Raw genomic sequence first — 18,118 nt, forward strand, 5'->3', positions numbered from 1 at the left:
ATGGTGCCTGGCTACCACCAATGACCACCCTGACAGGGAACACAACAGAGAGTCCCTGATGGAGCAGGAGAAAAGTGCGGTGCAGAACTCAAATTCAGGTAAAAAGACCAGACTTAATGGTTTGACTGAGACTAGAGAACCCCAGAAGACATGGCCCCCAGACTCTCTGTTAGCCCAAAACTAAAACCATTCCCAAGGCCAACTCTTCAGACAAAGATGAGACTGGACTATGGGACATAAAATGATACTTGTGAAGAGTGTGCTTCTTAGCTCAAGCAGATACATGAGACTAAATAGGCACCTACTGTCCAGAGGTGAGATGAGAAGGCAGAGAGGGTCAGGAGCTGGTTCAATGGACACGGGAAATCCAGGGTGGAAAGGAGTAGTGAGAAGAAGTGTGCTGTCACAGTATAGGGAGAGCAACTAGGGTCACAAAACAATGTGTGTATAAATTTTTGTATGAGAGACTTACTTGAATTGTAAATTTTCACTTAAAGCACAACTATATATATATGTTAAAAAAAAAACAAAAACCACTCACATCTAAATGTTCCATGGTGATATCTCTGAGGGTTCTACAAGATGGATGAAGCAGTTGACAGAGGATGGTGTCGGCACCCTTGCAGAACAACATTACCCGATTTTCAGGTGTCCGCACTGAGGATAAGCAAATTAAGCAAAGTAACTATATAGGTCTACTGTTACAAGAACTTACCTGGGCCTAGGAGGAATGGTAGGAGGCTGTTCCCCATGGCATTAGTTTCTTCTACTTTGGGAGCTAAGCACTCAATGAGTGGTCAAACAGGGCAAGTGATGTGGTGAGGGCTGATGAGAGTGAGGGATAACCAGTTCTTCCATGGGTTCAAAATCACCTGTGAAAGACTCTGATGCAGAATCATGTTTAGTTTCTCGATTCCGAGTCCCAGACCAAGGCCTACACCTAACTAAGGACCAGTGATAAAGAATTACCTGCTTTCTCTTCAGTCTGAGGTGCAAACTAATCGAGAGCAAGACAGCATGAATTTCAGCTGCCCCCAACCCCTCTCCCATCTCATGTTCAGTCCATATTCTCTCATTCCATATTCTGTCTTTATCCTGGCTTTGAGTGCTGACAAACCACTACCAGAAACACTAAAGAAGCTCCCTCTCATATGGTAGCAAGCCCCCATATATGTATAAGAGAAAACATAAAGCATATCTGGAAGAGAAAGTGGGAACGGCTGTGTGTTTGTATTTGAGGCACAGTACCTGTGAGGAGGCACGTGGGTGGAAGAAAGTTTATTTGTGTAGATAAAAAAAGTTAACACCTGAATGTGCATGAAGGAGAAAGAAGGGGAGAGAGATGACTAGGATTGACACCCACCAATAACAGACATCCGCTTGCGCACATTGTTGAAGTCCAAAATAGCGAGCAGTTCGTAGACTTTGGTTTTCCCCATTTCAACCATCATGATTGTCTCAGACGTACGGGAACGGAACACAAAGCCAAAGTTCCTGGCAGCAGTGACCAGGGCACCTTCATCTGGGGACTGAGCCTGGTACACCAGCTCACCTGACAGGAGAGAAGAGGGCAGCGAGAGCAAACAGCTGAAGTCCACCCAGAAGTGACCTTGTCTTCCAAGTGGCTTCCATAAAGATGGAGCCCAGGAGGGGACATCTTTCTTCAAAACTTCCTCATAAGTCTGACTCCAAAAGGCCAGGTTGCATAGAATATCTCAGTCTCTTTTCTTTCCAATACTTTCAACCCATTTCATAGACCTGACTTACCATTACAGAGGTACGTGGTACATGCAGTGTATATAAAGAAATAAAACAGTTACTCTCAAACTTTAGTGGGTAAAGATGGCTTAGGGAGCTTGTTAAAAATGAAAGTTCCCGGGCCCCACTCATACTTATTGAAATCAGGATCACAAAATTTGGAAGGAGGCCCCAGGAAATTGAATTTTTAACAAGTCTCCACAGTTATTCTCATGCAGATGGTGCTGTATAAGGTGTTCCTGCATAGGACAGGCCACACTTTGATAAACATTGCTATAGATAATGAGACTGATAGTTTAGTACACAATTAAAAACATATATATGACTACCACCAGTGTCCACCCTGACAGGGAATACAACAGAGAGTCCTTGATGGAGCAGGAGAAAAGTGGGGTGCAGAAATCAAATTCTAGTAAAAAGACCAGACTTAATGGTCTGACTGATACTGGAGGGACCCTGGAAGACATGGCCCCTGGACTCTCTGTTAGCCCCAAACCAAAACCATTCCCAAAGCAACTCTTCAGACAAAGATTAGACTGGACTATAAGACATAAAATGATACTCGGAAGAGTGTGCTTCTTAGCTCAAGTAGATACATGAGACTAAATGGGCAGCTCCTGTCCAGAGGCGAGATGAGAAGGCAAAAACGGACAGGAGCTGGTTGAAGGGACACAGGAAATCCAGGTGGAAAGAAGGAGTGTGCTATCACATTACAGGGAAAGCAACTAGGGTCATATAACAATGTGTGTATAAATTTTTGTATGAGAAACTAACTTGAACTGTAAACTTTCACTTAAAGCACAGTAATAATATATATATATACACACATATGAATGACTGTTGTCACCTTTGAAACTCACTCTGGGGAGCTAAATAACTCACTCTGTTGAATCAGCCTTTTAGTCAGATATTATTCAAGACATTTCTAGAACTCCTCTTTTGGAACGTCATCACAAGCTGAGGTGTACTTTGGAATATTTCCCTTCTTCAGGTCAGTTTGATTTTTAAAATAGCTAAGCATTATTAGAGTCTTACTCTTGTGAATAAGGTGTAAGGAGTATAATTTTAGGTCAGACATAAGATGTGTTTACCAGACAATGAGACAGTTTTCTTGTCAATTGCCATCCCTGTGACTAAAAGTAGTAAACAAAGATGAGGCCAAACATACTTCAAGTAATAGCACTGTTGGAATGGCAGGCTCAGAGAGGCATGTGGTGGGGTAGGAGATCATAGGATCAGGAGATGCAAAATTTGACTTCTTATCTCATTTCTGCCCTTCTTAGCTATAGGATTTTAGGCAAGTCACAGTTTCTTTTAGCTTCAGTTTCCTTCTGTAGGAGCCCTGGTGGCTCAGTGGTTAAGCATCCTGCTGCTAACCGAAAAAGGTCGGCAGTTCGGATCCATCGGCTGCTCCTTGGAAACCCTATGGGACAGTTCTACTCTGTCCTATAAGGGTTGCTATGAATCGGAATCGACTCAACAGCAGCGGGTTTGGTTTGGTTTTGGTTCCTTCTCTATAAAACTGGGATCATTTTGCTTGTTCTGCCTACTTTAGAGGGCTGTTACGGAGACTGTGGGAAATAATATAAATAAAATCAATTTGTAAAACTGTAAAGTGATATACAAATATGAGGTGTTGCTACTGGTAGTAATAAGAGTATATTGACTCTAAACGATAAGATTCATTTGGTTGCCTAAATTCTTGCTTGTTTAAAAAAAAAGTCTTAAGTTTATAGTCAGTCACTTCTCATTCATTCTTTCTAAAAAGGCTTGGGTAAATTCATGGGTGAAGTAGCCATATTTGGTTACTAAAGAAATATGGATATGTGGGTATATCTTTAAATTGTGAAGCAACAAGAGGACAACTCAACTCATCCTTCAGGAAGGCTTGTCAGAGATAGTGGGGCTGATCTTGGGGACAATTCAGATGGACTCTGTGTCAGAACATCACAGAATCTCAAGATAACAAGCTCTTTAGATAGATCAAATTTGACCCCTATTCAATGACTGAATCACCTTTAAAACCATGAGGTTGTTTTCTACTTGAATATCTCCAATGACTGGGAGCTCAGTCCTTATCTTAACCATCTATTCCATTGCTGGACAATGCTCCCTATTAGAAAGTTTTTTCTTAGATTAAACCATTACAAATCATATCAAACCACCCCCACCTCCAACCAGCCTAGACTCTATGACATATTCTCAGTCATGAGGCCTCAGGTCCTCCTCACCTTCCACTCTCTCCTCTGACATCACGGTATGGCACAAGGAGAGTGACAGGAAAAACAAGTGCACCCAGTGATCTCCCTTTTTCACTGCTTCCACCAAAGTCTTGTCATAAAATGAAAACTTAGGATCAGCCAGTTTGTTGTAGGAGAAGTCGACTTTTTCTGTTTTCTGGAACACAAAAGCCAGGATAAACTTCTAAGCAGCAGCCTGACATTTAACAGAAGGCCAATTTGGGAGCAATTTCCAGAATATGATAGCAACTCTCAAGGAAGGTGAGAAGAGAAAAGCAAGACAAATGGAAGAGAGTCTGCTGGTTTCCAAGGCCTTTGTAGCTCTGACCTGAACCATCTCCTCACTTCGGCCAGAAAAGATCCATCCCACAGGAGACAAGCTGAGCACTGCTTTGCAGACCCTTATTGATCCCTTTGTACCCTTGCCATCCTGAATGGCATCTTTAGGTTCTACTCTTCCAAGTCCCAAATCCATGAGAATAAAACCTGGAAGGATATGAGGAGGTAACTACTCCATATTAGTAAGTAAGTTCTGGAAATAGTCTTGCCTCTGGCTGCCCTCTGTCTGATTTTGGGAGCTGAAAAGGAAACAGAATCCTAGGTACAGTGATATCACTATGTTAAAATATTCCTCTCTAGTCCCACAAGGATGAATAGGGGGCTGGAGAGGAATTTTGTAAGACAGAGGCAGTTTCAGCACATATTTGCTGTTCAAAGACTTAATTTTGAAACATTATATTTGACCTGTCAGCATACCTAATTCCCTCTTGCTGCTAAGCCTCATGGTTAGTGACCTTGCTGCTTGTGTTCTTATTTTAGACCCTACCTCAATCTAATCAAATTAAGTCTTAGGACCTAATACGCATAACTGTTTTTCCTATCCGTGACCTTGGCTCCTTTAGACATTGACTTTTATTCTACAGTTCATCTAGGCTGCTTACAGCCACCTTGGGTAAATACTTTTTTCTGGCCCAATTTGGCCATGGTACTTTCTTATCCTCATCCTGGAGTATGATGTTGTTAACAATTTTCACACCCAAACCAGAACACTCAAAGATCTTTCTACAGCTTTCTATAGTTATAGGTGCTACCTGGGCTGGGCCCCAATACGTGAAGTACAGATATAATTGTGCTGTTTGGTGCTATGCTGGGGAAAGAGAAGTTTGTAATGAGCTATACTGGTTCTTTTCTACATTCTGTCTAGAGGAGTCTTACGGTAGCAGGGAAGAAGTACACTCAGGTCTAGAGCCAAGCCCTGAACCTGGCCAACCACAGATTTGTGAGCTCTGACAAGTTTGTAGGGTCAGTAACTTAAGATAACTCATTGTGTATTTTCCCCTGAGGCATTTCTAGAATTGAGCTCTTGTACTGGTACATTCTCTGAAACCAGGGGCTGGTGAGTGATGAGAGATAAGGTTGAAGAGGTAGGCATGAGCCAGATCCTGAATTACCATCTTATATGCAACAGAGAATCACAGAGATTTTCACCTGGAAGTGATACAATTAAATTTATATTTCAGAGAAAGTTCTCTGGTAGCAGCACAGAGAATATGTTGGAACTAGCATGACAAGAAGCAAGGAGACCAGTTAAGAGGGGACTGCAGTGAGCCACAAGAGAACCGATTCAGCAGTGGCAATAAATACTGAATTAATGGGATAGATTTAGAAAATTAAGGAACTAGAATTGCTAGGATGTAGCTATAAAGAGTGAAAGAGGAAAAGAGCTAAGAATAATTTTATATTTCCTAGTAAGGCCCCTGGGTAGATGGTGAGACCAAGAAGGAAGAAGAGGTTTCTGACAGACAAGAGTTTGGAAGCTCAGCAAAGAGAGCTGAGCTAGTTTCTGATTGCCCCTTCCAGATAACTAATGTTCAACAACACTGAACCTGGCTGGGTATAGGACTGAGGCAGGGTTGGATTGGAGCTACAGTACAGTATGATCTGACAGAGATAACTCTGAAATTGAAAGCCAAATAACCAGTTGAGGCTGAAAGGCAAAATCCAGGTACTAGACAAAAGGATGGAAACTGGGGATATCAGATGACAAGAAGTGGATTCAGAATGGAGGGTAGAAGGTGGCAACTAAGGAAACTCTTTGAGATGCTGTGTCATACTTATAGGCAGTTTTTATAGAATGTCTTTACCCTTGGCCATGGAAGGGGAGGGAGCTATCAAGGGTTCTCTGGATATATGGATTTGGAAGTCATCAGTAAGTGGCAGTTAAAGCCATATGAATACATGAGGTAATCCAGGGAGACTATATAGATAGAGAAGAGGTACAATGATAGAGCCCTGAGGAACATCAGCACCTATGGCAAAAAGATGAGAAAAAGCAATCAAACAGGAAGAAAAAAAATAAGAAGAGAGTTAGTTATTTAACAGAAACCAAGGGACAAGAAAACTTTAAGAAAAAAAGGGTTTAAGAGTGTCAAAATCTGCAGAGAAGCTATGCAAGGGCTTAACAAGGTAGTCATTAATAACCTTGACTAGGATAGTTTCAGTGGCCATGATAGGACAGTCTGAGTACATAGAATAGATTGAAGAATGAGTGAAAAGTGAGAAATTAGAGACTGCTGTAATTTCTGGTTTACCTACATGGATTCTCTTCTAGTCTTCCAACTCTTGAAAGTAGGAACCAAGTCTGTTTTTTTTCCCTGAACCTTTAGCACTTACTCAGAGCCTTGCATATGGCAGACACAGAATAAATATTTTGAATTTACTGATGGAGACAAATAATGGCTAGAAGAAAATATAGGATCAAGGAAAATTCCAAGTGTTTCTTAAAGAAAAGAGTTGAGCTGAGAGGAAAGAATCATATATGGAATAAATTTTAGATATATAAGAAAGAGAGAATACAGGATTGACTGAAGTTCCTGAGGAAGCAGGAAAGGATGGAATTTGGAATATATAAATTCAATATATTGATTTGAAAGAAAAAGTGATAACTTTTTTGAATCTGAAGGAAAGGAGGTAAAGGTGGGTTCTGATACATGTATACTGAAAAAACAAAACCAGTTGCTGTTGAGTTGATTCTAACTCACGGCGACCCCATGTCTGTCACAGTAGAATTGAGCCCCATAGGGTTTCTTATGGCTGATTTTTCAGAAGTAGATCGCCAGGCCTTTCTTCTTAGACACCTCTGGGTGGACTTGAACCTCCAACCTTTTGGTTAGCAACCAAGTGTGGTAACTGAATCATTGAGGAATGACATATGTATAGAGGGGGATATTAGCTGACAGCTGGATTTTTCTCAGTAAAGTAGAACACAACATCATCTCCTGTATGCTGGGGAGAGAGGAATGTGGCAGAGGGCCTGAGAATGGTTAATGTTTGGAATAGCTGATATAGGCAATAAAGGATAAAGATCAAAGGCACATAAGAAATGTGCCAAGTGGCACTGGGGGCCCAGCAAAGGATACAGTCTCTAAATTTGTAATGGTTTTGTGATCCCCAAAATAGTGCTCGGAACTCTGAGATTAGAAAACAGAGAATTGTAGATGGTTTGGTTAATTCAAGATTGAGATTTGTTGGGTTATTAGAGAGAGAAAAAGGAGGACTAGCTAAGGTATTGAGGATGCTTGTGATCCTAGGTTATAGGCTAGGGAGGAAAGGAAGTGAAGCCAAGAGGGATTGATAGGCCGTAGAAAAAGGAGAGCTGAGAGTTTGTAAATCTTGATGAGATAAGAAAGCAGGCATCCTAGCACTCAAGTAGTGAGAGAGGTGGAGGGCTAATATTTGTGATCAGTGATTATGACAAGGGAGTTTACAATTTTAGAGTAGTAAATTCTGGATGATGACAGGGTGACATGGAAATGGGTACTATAGACTTTTAGATTATAGGAAGTCATTTTCATGAACCTTAGAGTCTAAGATGATAGATCATCTACAAAGATGACAATACCAACCAAGATGATAGCAGGGGTTGGATGGAGAGAGAGAATATGTGCTCAGTTTCAAAGTCCTCAGTGAATGAGGTGGAGAAGCCAGATGATTCATAGATGGCAACAACAGGAACGGTTAAAGAGGAGTATAGTCAGAAGTCATATGCATTACAGGAAGAAAGACTGTTTGAGGGAAAAAAAGTAATGGCATATTGGCACAGGATAACGAGGAAATACGTTTGGGCTTATGGTATGCAGAGTATGAGAGAGGTGGCAGGAAAGGAATCTTCTCAGGGAGAGTCACATTTCAATTAAGTCAGAGAGGAGAAGAAAGCATTTTTATGTAGGGATTGAGGCTGTAGTAAGTTTGTTTACAAGAGAATAAAAATTCCAGTGATCCAGTGGAAAACGTGTTATGGTCTCAATCAGTATTGGAAAGAAGAGGAAGGGAAACTCCAGGGTAACAATTTACTCCCTAGGCATAAAGAAGAAGCTATAACTTTATATTTCCAAGGTCATTAGCAGAGCCCCTGGAAGAGGATTTAAGGCAAAACACTGATTTTCTTTCCCCCTTCCAATCTCTTTGGGTAGATGGGGGAAAGGTGGTGAGTGGGAGCTAGAGTTGGTGGTCTGGCACATAAGTCAAGTGGCTAAAGGCTGGGAATTGGGTCTAGTGGGATAGGATGAGGGTAAGGATGCAGAGTACCCTAAGGGCAATGAATAATGCTCTATGAAAGAATGCTTAAAGTCAAATCAATAAACAAAAGCTGAGGGCCAGTACTAGAGAAGACAGTAAAGACGAACCAGCTAGACATAGGAAGAACATATAGAAAGATATTTTTATAATTATAGGGTGGGTAAGGACTGTTGAGTATGTCACAAATCCTGAGGCTATGAAGGAAAAAACTGACAGATTTGATTACATAAATTAAAAACTTCCACACAGAAAAATTTCCACAATCAGTTGGATCACCTTTCCAACTGATCCAACTGAATGCGGAAATTATCAACAATATCATTAATATTACATACAAGTAAAATTTTGCTGAAGATCATTCAAAAGCGGCTGCAGCAGTATATCAACAGGGAACTGCCAGAAATTCAAGCCAGATTCAGAAGAGGACGTGGAACCAGGGATATCATTACTGATGTCAGATGGATCCTGGCTGAAAGCAGAGAATACCAGAAAGATGTTTACCTGTGTTTTACTGACTATGCAAAGGCATTTGACTGTGTGGGATCGTAACAAATTATGGATAACATTGCGAAGAATGGGAATTCCAGAACACTTAATTGTGCTCATGAGGAACCTGTACACAGATCAAGAGGCAGTCATTTGAACAGAACAAGGGGATACTGAATGGTTTAAAGTCAGCAAAAGTGTGCTTCAGGGTTGTATCTTTTCACCATACCTATTCAATCTGTATGCTGAACAAATAATCTGAGAAGCTGGACTCTGTGAAGAAGAATGGGGCACCAAGATTGGAGGAAGATGCATTAACAACCTGCGTTATGCAGATGACACAACCTTGCTTGCTGAAAGTGAAGAGGACATGAACACTTACTGATGAAGATCAAAGACCACAGCCTTCAATATGGATTACACCTCAGTATAAAGAAAACAAAAATCCTCACAACTGGACCAATAAGCAACATCATGATAATGGAGAAAAGACTGAAGTTGTCAAGGATTTCATTTTACTTGGATCCACAATTAACACCCATGGAAGCAGCAGTCAAGGAATCAAAAGATGCATTGCACTGGGGAAATCTACCGCAAACACCTCTTTAAAGTGTTGAAACGCAAAGACGTCACCTTGAAGACTAAGGTGTGCCTGACCCAAGCCATAGTGTTTCAGTTGCCTCATATGCGTGTGAAAGTTGGACAATGAATAAAGAAGACCGAAGAAGAACTGACGCATTTGAATTATGGTGTTTGTGAAGAATACCGACTATACCATGGACTGCCTTAAGAGCGAACAAATCTGTCTTGGAAGCAGTACAGCCAGAATGCTCCTTAGAGACAAGGATGGTGAGACTATGTCTCAACGAGATGGACTGACACAGTGGCTGCAACAATGGGCTCAAACATAACAACGACTGTGAGGATGGTGCAGGACCGACTGAGGATGGTGCAGGAACAGGCAGTGTTTCGTTCTGTTATACATGGGGTTGCTATGAGTCAGAACCGACTTGATGGTGCCTAACAACAACACAGAAAAAAATCATAAGCCAGATTAAAAACCAAAAGACAAAATCAGAAGAATAATTGTAACAGATGTTCCACACAAAGGAAGAGTTGTTATTTTTATTGCATACAAAGAACTTTCAAGTAAGAACAGAAGGCAAAGAATGTGAACAGGCAATTCACAAAATAAGTGTAAATGGGAAATAAATACATGAAAAATGATTCAACCTAATTAGTAATCAAAGAAAGGTAAATTAAATAATAAGATAATAATTTTTCACTAATTAAGTTTCCAAAGATTAAAAATTGCTAATACTCAGTATTGACAAGGATATGGAAGAAAAAAAAAAAAAAGGGAATTCTCATATACTTTTGGTGGGATTTTAAACTGCTGCTATCTACCGGGAGGGCAATATGGCAATATTAAATGCATTAAATATGTGCCTACCATTTGACCAAGAAATTTTACTTCTAGGAGTTTATCTTAAGGAAATAATTATTAGAAAAGTAGACAAAAATGTATGTACCAGGATGCTTACCATAATGCCATTTATAACAGCAAAAATTACAATAAAAATAGGGAATTGATTACATAAATTAAGTACATTAACACAACTGGATACTATACACTCATTCAAAATGATGATGTAGACCTAGTTTACTGACACAGAAAGATGAGCACAATATATGTCAAGTTCACAAAAGGAGGCTGAAAATAGCATGCATACAATGATCCTACCCATCAATCCATCTATCCATCTATCCACCTAGCTACCTAATATAACTAGATCTAGATGTGTATATATATATGTATGTATACATATGAAAAACATCTGAAAGGATATACACCCCAAATTTTACACTGCTTATCTACATGAAGAATTGAATGATTTGAACTTTCTTCTTCATACATTTCTGTATTGTTGGAATTTTTTTACAATAAGCAGGGATTACTATTTTTTTAATAATTTATCTTATTTTTGTTGTTGTTGAGAATGTACACAGCAGAAATACACCAATTCAACAATTTCTACATGTACAATTTAGTGACATTGATTACATTCTTGGAGTTGTGCAACCATTCTCACCCTCCTTTTCTGAGTTGTTCCTCCTCCATTAACATAAACTCACTGCCCCCAAATTTCCAATCTAATCTTCTGAGTTGAAGTTGTCAATTTGATCCTATATAGATAAATCTTAAAAGAGCACAATGCTCAAGGCAAACATTCTTTACTAGTTAAGTTAAACTGTTTAATTTTTTTTATTGTACTTTAGATGAAGGTTTACAGAACTAATAGTTTCTCATTAAACAGTAGACATATTGTTTTATGACATTGGTTAACAACCCCATGACATGTCAACACTGTCCCTTCTTCTCAACCTTGGGTTCCCTCTTACCAGCTTTCCTTCCCTTCCTGCCTTCTAGTCCTTGTCCCGGGCTATTGCGCCCGATTAGTCTTGTTTTGTTTTATGGGCCTGTCTAATCTTTAAGTTAAACTATTGTTTGTTTTTAAGAAGACTTCAGGGGATATTTTTGGTTTAAGGTTTAAAGGTTATCTCAGGGCAATAGTTTCAAGGGTTCATCCAGCTTCCATGGCTCCAGAAAGTCTGTATCCCATGAGAATATGAAATTCTGTTCTGCATTTAGCATGGATTATTTTTTAAACAGAAAAAAGCCAATAAAGCTATTTTTATTTTATAAAACAAACCAAAACCCCTCAAATAAACATAGGTCATTAATATAATCCTTCTAATATTATGGGGTTCAATTGACTCAAACATACCAATGATCGTGAAGATGGCACAGGACCAGGCAACGTATCATTCTGTTATACATAAGGTCACCATGAGTTCTATTATATATAAGCCAACTCGATGGCAGCTAACAACAAGAGCTTTAATACTTCAGGTACTAAGGGAGTCCCAATCTGTGTTAAAGATGATGCTGTGCAGCACAGCTGCACTCAGCTCCCACATGCACTTCAAAGGGAGCTGTAACCACTCACCTCAGAGATTTTCACCGTCTCTCCATTCTCGTCATAGACAGTACCTGTTGATAAGTAAACAGAGTATAGACTTGGCAAGGAGTTTGAAGAAGGGTTTTTAAAAGCTCATTTCTTCTGATTCTTTCATCCTAAACTTGCAGTCAAGCTATCCTGAATTACCTCAGGCCACCTATCAGTGCCTCAATAAGCTCCTTTCCCCAAGCCAATGGTAAGAAGAGATCATCTGCTGGGCCCCAGCTCTTCTTTCTTAGGTAAGAGTGAGGGGAGGCTGGAGATGAGTCACTGGGTCTATGAGAGATTTCATACCTCAAAAAGCCTCCAGACAGAAAAAGCACGTAGAGGAGATGTGAAAATAGCACCAGAGTGTTTATGATTCCTGGCCAATGGTAGTACAGACTGAATGGGATGGAAAACAGTCTAACGCCAAGGCCAGAAACACCCATGACCCTTTTCAACCTTACCCAATGCATAGTTAGGTCTACATGATGAGTCAGAGAATTAAGATCTTCACCCAAATCAACTCATCCAAAAATAAGCCTTCGGAGTTTATACTTATGAAAAATTGTTTGGCAGGAGTTACAGGAAATAGAATGCTTTAGCTTTCTTTTTTTAAACTGAGGTGAAATTCACGTAACATACAATTAACCATTCATTTTAAAGTGTACAAATTCAGTGGCATTTAGTGTATTCACAATGTTGAGCAACCACCACCTCTTTTTAGTTTCAAAACTTTTTCATCACCCCAAAAGAACACTCTGTGTGCTCTAGCTTTTTACATGTGAATACCTTCCTATGCTAGGACACTGGGCAATGAATGTTCACACACATAGGACTTAACACTATCACGAAAATGAGCATATGTTTAAGGTATAAAATACGTGAGGGATTGGGCCTGGGAGACACTGATCAAAGTCCACCCTTTGATGGCTTCTCTCAAGACTAATGGGCTGAGGGGGGATCAGGAGATTTCAGTTTCAGTCATACTGACTGTTCCATCTGATTTAATATAATTTTTCCTCAAGACATTAGCGACAGAGACTAAGTCTTGTACATCTTGGTATTCCCAATGCCCAACACAATGGATTGCATCTATAACATGCTAAATAAATGCTTTTTGGTTAGAACTGAATGTGCTGGGTGTTCTTTGCATAGTGAATAGGGATAGTTGTGAGAATAGGAGGTAAATGTGAATTTCAGAGGCTTATAGATTTAGAAAGGAGCCTTGGTGGTACAATGGTTAAGAGCCTGGCTGCTAACTGAAAGGATGGCAGTTCACACCCATACAGCAGCTCTGTGGGAGAAAGACCTGGCGATCTGCTCCCTTGGAGATTACAGCCTAGAAAACCCTATGTGGCAGTTCTACTCTGTCACATGGGGTTGCTATAAGTCAAAATTGACTCGATGGCACCTAACAACAACAACATAGCGTTAGATCATTCTTGAAAACAATCTATAAAGTACAATCTCCCCAGAACTCAGAGAAAGCAGGGTATGCATACCATAGAACTTCCCATTAATAGAACATCTGTTAAAAATCATGATATTCTGCGTCAAGGTCCCTGTTTTGTCGGAGAACACGTATTCAACCTGGCCGAGTTCCTCATTAAGGGTGGTGATGCGAGCCTGTGCTGGTGTATTCCGTGGTGCATAAAACATCTCCCGATCCCAGTTGATATAGTAACTGTTGCCCAATCTTATTATCTCAACACTAAGGAGAAAGCAAGAAGAGAAGGGCCCTGGATTAGAGCAGGACAAGCAAATACATTATTCTGGCTTCCTTCTTACCAGTTCCATGGTAGGTCAGAGCCAGCATCTAAAAATCAGAGCATCTACCTTATCAGGAACCTACCCATCTAAAGGACCCCTCCACCAGCCAACCCATTATAACTCTGACTTTAATCGTTATCACTCAAAGCTTTACCTCCTGGACTCAGATATACCTGATGAACTTTTCTGAGGCATACTTCTCTTTTAGTCTTTCTTCTTCCTAAACATGTCTAGGGAAAGTCACAATTTTTGAAATTCTGCAGCAATGCAAGGTCTGATGGAGTAATATCTAACTTATAAATGGCTGCCTTGGATTAAAGGATTATTGTTGCCATCATGTAAATCCATTGGTGGGAAAGAGAGGAAAACTTGAAAAACTAAGAGCTTTTCTGTTTAAGAAGGGAAGAGGGCAGCTCCTGTCCAGAGGCGAGATGAAAAGGCACAGAGAGTCAGGAGCTGGTTGAATGGCCATGGGAAATCCAGGGTGGAAAGGAGGAGTGTGCTGTTACAGTATAGAGAGAGCAACTAGGGTCACATAACAATGTATGTATAAATTTTTGTATGAGAGACTAACCTGAATTGTAAATTTTCACTTAAAGGACAACAATTAAAAAAAAAAAAAAAAAAAGAAGGGAAGAAGCTGTGAAAATCAGAAACAGCTATGGGAGCTGACCCTCTGATAAATTTCTGGGCAGAGCCAGCCTACTGTGGTGTGACTCTTACCCCAACAGCCTGCTCTCCACTTTATCTGAATTGCCTTTGTCACATTCCTCTTCTGTACCAAATAATATACATTATCCATTCCTTATGGCTAACAAACATCTTCATTTTAAAAAAGTGATGACTTTAAAGGGGCCTCCTTCCTATCATTATTCCTACTTAATGTGTAGTAGTTTAGATTGCTTTATTAGTAATGCCTGTCTGAGAGAGCTGCATTGAGTGACATGGATTTTTTGTTTGAGGTGAGGGAGGAGGTACTCACACCATCCTCATCTACTCTTAACTAGTCCTCATGCTCGGAGTCTTGATCCCGCCCATCGTTTGCCATACCAGTCACCATAGCAATCTCGCTAAACTCACACATCTAATCACATTATTTCTTTCATTAGAAAGATCTTTGCTGGCTCTTCACCACTTTTCGGATACAATCCAAACTCCTTTGCCCGGCATTTAAGACTTTCCTGGATCTGGTTCTGAATTACCATCCAACACCACAGTCTAGCTACTCATTATTCTATGAACAAACCAAACTTTTAAAAATTAAATCTCCAACATATGTACATACTGACCTTTCTGCTTGTAATGTTCTTTTCCTCTTTTCTGCTTGGTGAATCCTACTGTTTCCTCAAATATCAGTTTAACTATTACCTTTTCTGTAAACCTTCCTAAACGTCTCGAGGCAAAACTAATTCATTCCTTCTCAAAGCTCCCATAGCACTCACTTGTATATTTCTATTACATCATTTTTTATATTGTGTCATAATTATTTGTTTATATATCTCTTTCCATAGCTACATTGTGAGCTTCTCTAGACAAAGGACTGTGTCTTATTTGTTATTCATATTTCTATCCTTAGCATTGGAGCCCTGATGATGCAGCAGTTAAGTGCTTGGCTGCTAAGCTAAAGGTTGGCGGTTCAAATCCACCAGCCACTCCTTGGAAACCCCATGGTATAGTTCTACTCTGTCCTATAGGGTCGCTATGAGTTGGAATTGACTCGACAGCAATGGGTTTGGTTTGATTTTACCCCTAGTACCTAGTATAGTGCTTGGCACATAGCAGATGCTCAATAAATATTTATTAAATTAATAAGGTAATTCAGTTATGAAGGGTGATTTTCCGGGTAGGATGCCACAGTGCAGGGTTTAGGACACCTGGAAAGAAGGATGCTAAAATGTGTTTGGGTGTGTGTATGTGGAAGGGAATGCAGAACCAAGAAAAAAAGGAGATGAGAGTATGGTAAAGACTTATTTCACCTGTTCAAATTTTTTTCCAAAGTGCTCATGAAAAGAGGAGGAAATACCCATCGTCTTCTCTTCTCCTACTTTTAAGAATTACAATTTAGACCACAATTATACCTACTCATCATTTGCCACATTGTTTATGTGGGAAAACGCATTCTGAGTTCTGATGAACTGACATACAAGTGAATGTTGGAACCTACCTCACTGGTAAACTAGAAGCTGCCTGGTCTGTGCTTCAGAATCACCAAATTTGTGTGCATTTTTTTCCAAACTGTTTCATGTGTTTCTATGTCTTGTTTAGTCACTTACGTTATAAGTTATTTGAGGGCAAGGGCAATTTTCTTTCTGTATAACTCACATTGTACCTAGCACTTGGATCCACAATCAATGCCCACAGAAGCAGCAATCAAGAAATTAACTGACATATTACACATTGGGTAAATCCACCTTAAAGTGTTAAAAAGCAAAGATGTCACTTTGAGGACTAACGTGTGCCTAACCCAAGCCATGGTATTTTCATGCGCATGTGAAGGCTGGACAGTGAATAAGGAAGACCAAAGAAGAATTGTTGCCTTTGACTTATGACGTTGGTGAAGAATACTGAATATACCAAGGATTGCCAGAAGAACAAACAAATGTGTCTTGGAAGAAGTATAGCCAGAATGCTCCTTAGAAGCAAAGATGGCAAGACTCTGTCTCACATACTTTGGGCATGTTATCAGGAGGGACCAGTCCCTGGAGAAGGACATCATGCTTGGTAAAGTAGAGGGTCAGCAAAAAAGAGGAAGACCCTAGGAGATGGACAGACACAGTGGTTACAACAATGGGCTCAAGCATAACAACGACTGTGAGGATGGCTCAGGACCAGGCAGTATTTTGTTCTGTTGTATATAGTGTTGCTATGAGTCACAACTGACTTGATGGCACCTAACAACAACATTTAGCACAGTGTTCTGGGCGTGGAAAATATTTACGCAGTTTCTATATATTTCTCAGCAGTATTCTATGTAGAGGCACTGTAGAAGGTGAAGGGTTAAAAAGCACGCATGTAGTCTATGCTTTCTAAAAGTTCACACTCTAGTTGGGGAAATACAGGAAGTACAAAGTCAGTTCCTCTTCCCGTAACCCAACGTGACCAAAGAAACCTACCTGACGTAGAGGGAAATGGGTACTACAGTGTTGAGAATAATGAAGTAGGACCAGAATATGAGGATAGCAGAGACAAATGATGAAGAGACATATTCTTCCCATGGCAGAAAAGTCTGGAAGTAGTAGCCTTTCTTATATTCCCAAATGCCATGTCCAATTGCTAGGACAAAACACATGCTGGCTAAAAACAGGAAAATCTATAAATAAAAAATAGAATTAAATTAATTAACATTTCATCTAAACCTTATCTCTCAACAAAGCTTTTCCCTGTCCTTCAAGACCAAGGTAGCCCTATCGTTTACAGGCTCTAGGCAGTAGTACACAGGACAGTAAAGAAAGACCAGCAGGAGCCATCTTAGGGATGTGAAAAGGAGATAATAATAACTAAAATATATTAAGTACTAATTAAATGCCTTTCCCCCTAAAAACACTGGATTGTCACATGAGCAAGAAATAAATCTTTGTGTTGTCACTGAGATTTTGAGGTTGTTTGTTGTATCAGTCATCTTACCTTGACTAATACAACTATACTACAGGACTTCCAGATTAATCTGATACCCTCTATGTTTAATTTTTTAACTTTGAATGTACATATAACCCACAAAAAATATCACAAATATATAAGTTGATGAATTTTTCCAAAGTAATCACACCATGGAAATAGTACTAACATGAAGAAACAGAACATTTTCAGTACCCCAGAACCCACCCTTATGTACCCTTCAAGTCACTGTCCTTTGTAATTCCTCCTTCCACATTTCCCTTCTCCTGGCTCCCAGGTAACTACTAATCTGTTTTCTGTCACTATAGATTAATTTGCAGTTGTTAGAATTTTATTTAAATGGGATTGTATGGTATATGTTCTTTTTTGTCTGGCTTCTTTCACTCAGCATAATTATTTTAGGATTCATCCATGTTTTTGCATCTATCCGTATTTCATTCCTTTTTATTGCTGAGCAGTATTATGCTGTGCGAATATACCATGATTTGTTTACTAATTTACCTTTCATAGGATATCCAGGTTGTTTTCAGTATTTGGCTATTACAAATAAAGCTACATTGTATATAAGTCTTTGCATGGGCATATGCTTTCATTTGCTTTGGGTAGATATCTAGGAGCAGAATTACTGGGTTGTATGGCAAATTTATGTGTAACTTTTTAAGA

General features: G+C 39.7%; 1 protein-coding gene across 1 annotated transcript in view; it reads right to left on the reverse strand.

Moving 5' to 3' along the window:
* The window catches only part of LOC101358127 (phospholipid-transporting ATPase FetA-like), a 56,374-nt gene that overhangs the window by 14,662 nt on the left and 23,594 nt on the right, over positions 1-18,118 (reverse strand). Inside the window, exons 11-16 of the mRNA XM_023727336.1 lie at positions 16,954-17,150; positions 13,573-13,781; positions 12,074-12,117; positions 3,990-4,155; positions 1,364-1,552; positions 542-657 (exon numbers count right to left, since the gene is read on the reverse strand). Of these exons, the coding sequence (XP_023583104.1) occupies positions 542-657; positions 1,364-1,552; positions 3,990-4,155; positions 12,074-12,117; positions 13,573-13,781; positions 16,954-17,150 (921 nt within the window). The remainder of the gene's footprint in view (positions 1-541; positions 658-1,363; positions 1,553-3,989; positions 4,156-12,073; positions 12,118-13,572; positions 13,782-16,953; positions 17,151-18,118) is intronic.

The sequence above is a fragment of the Trichechus manatus genome, unplaced genomic scaffold, assembly GCF_000243295.1.
Source record: "Trichechus manatus latirostris isolate Lorelei unplaced genomic scaffold, TriManLat1.0 scaffold00016, whole genome shotgun sequence".
NCBI lineage: Eukaryota > Metazoa > Chordata > Mammalia > Sirenia > Trichechidae > Trichechus > Trichechus manatus.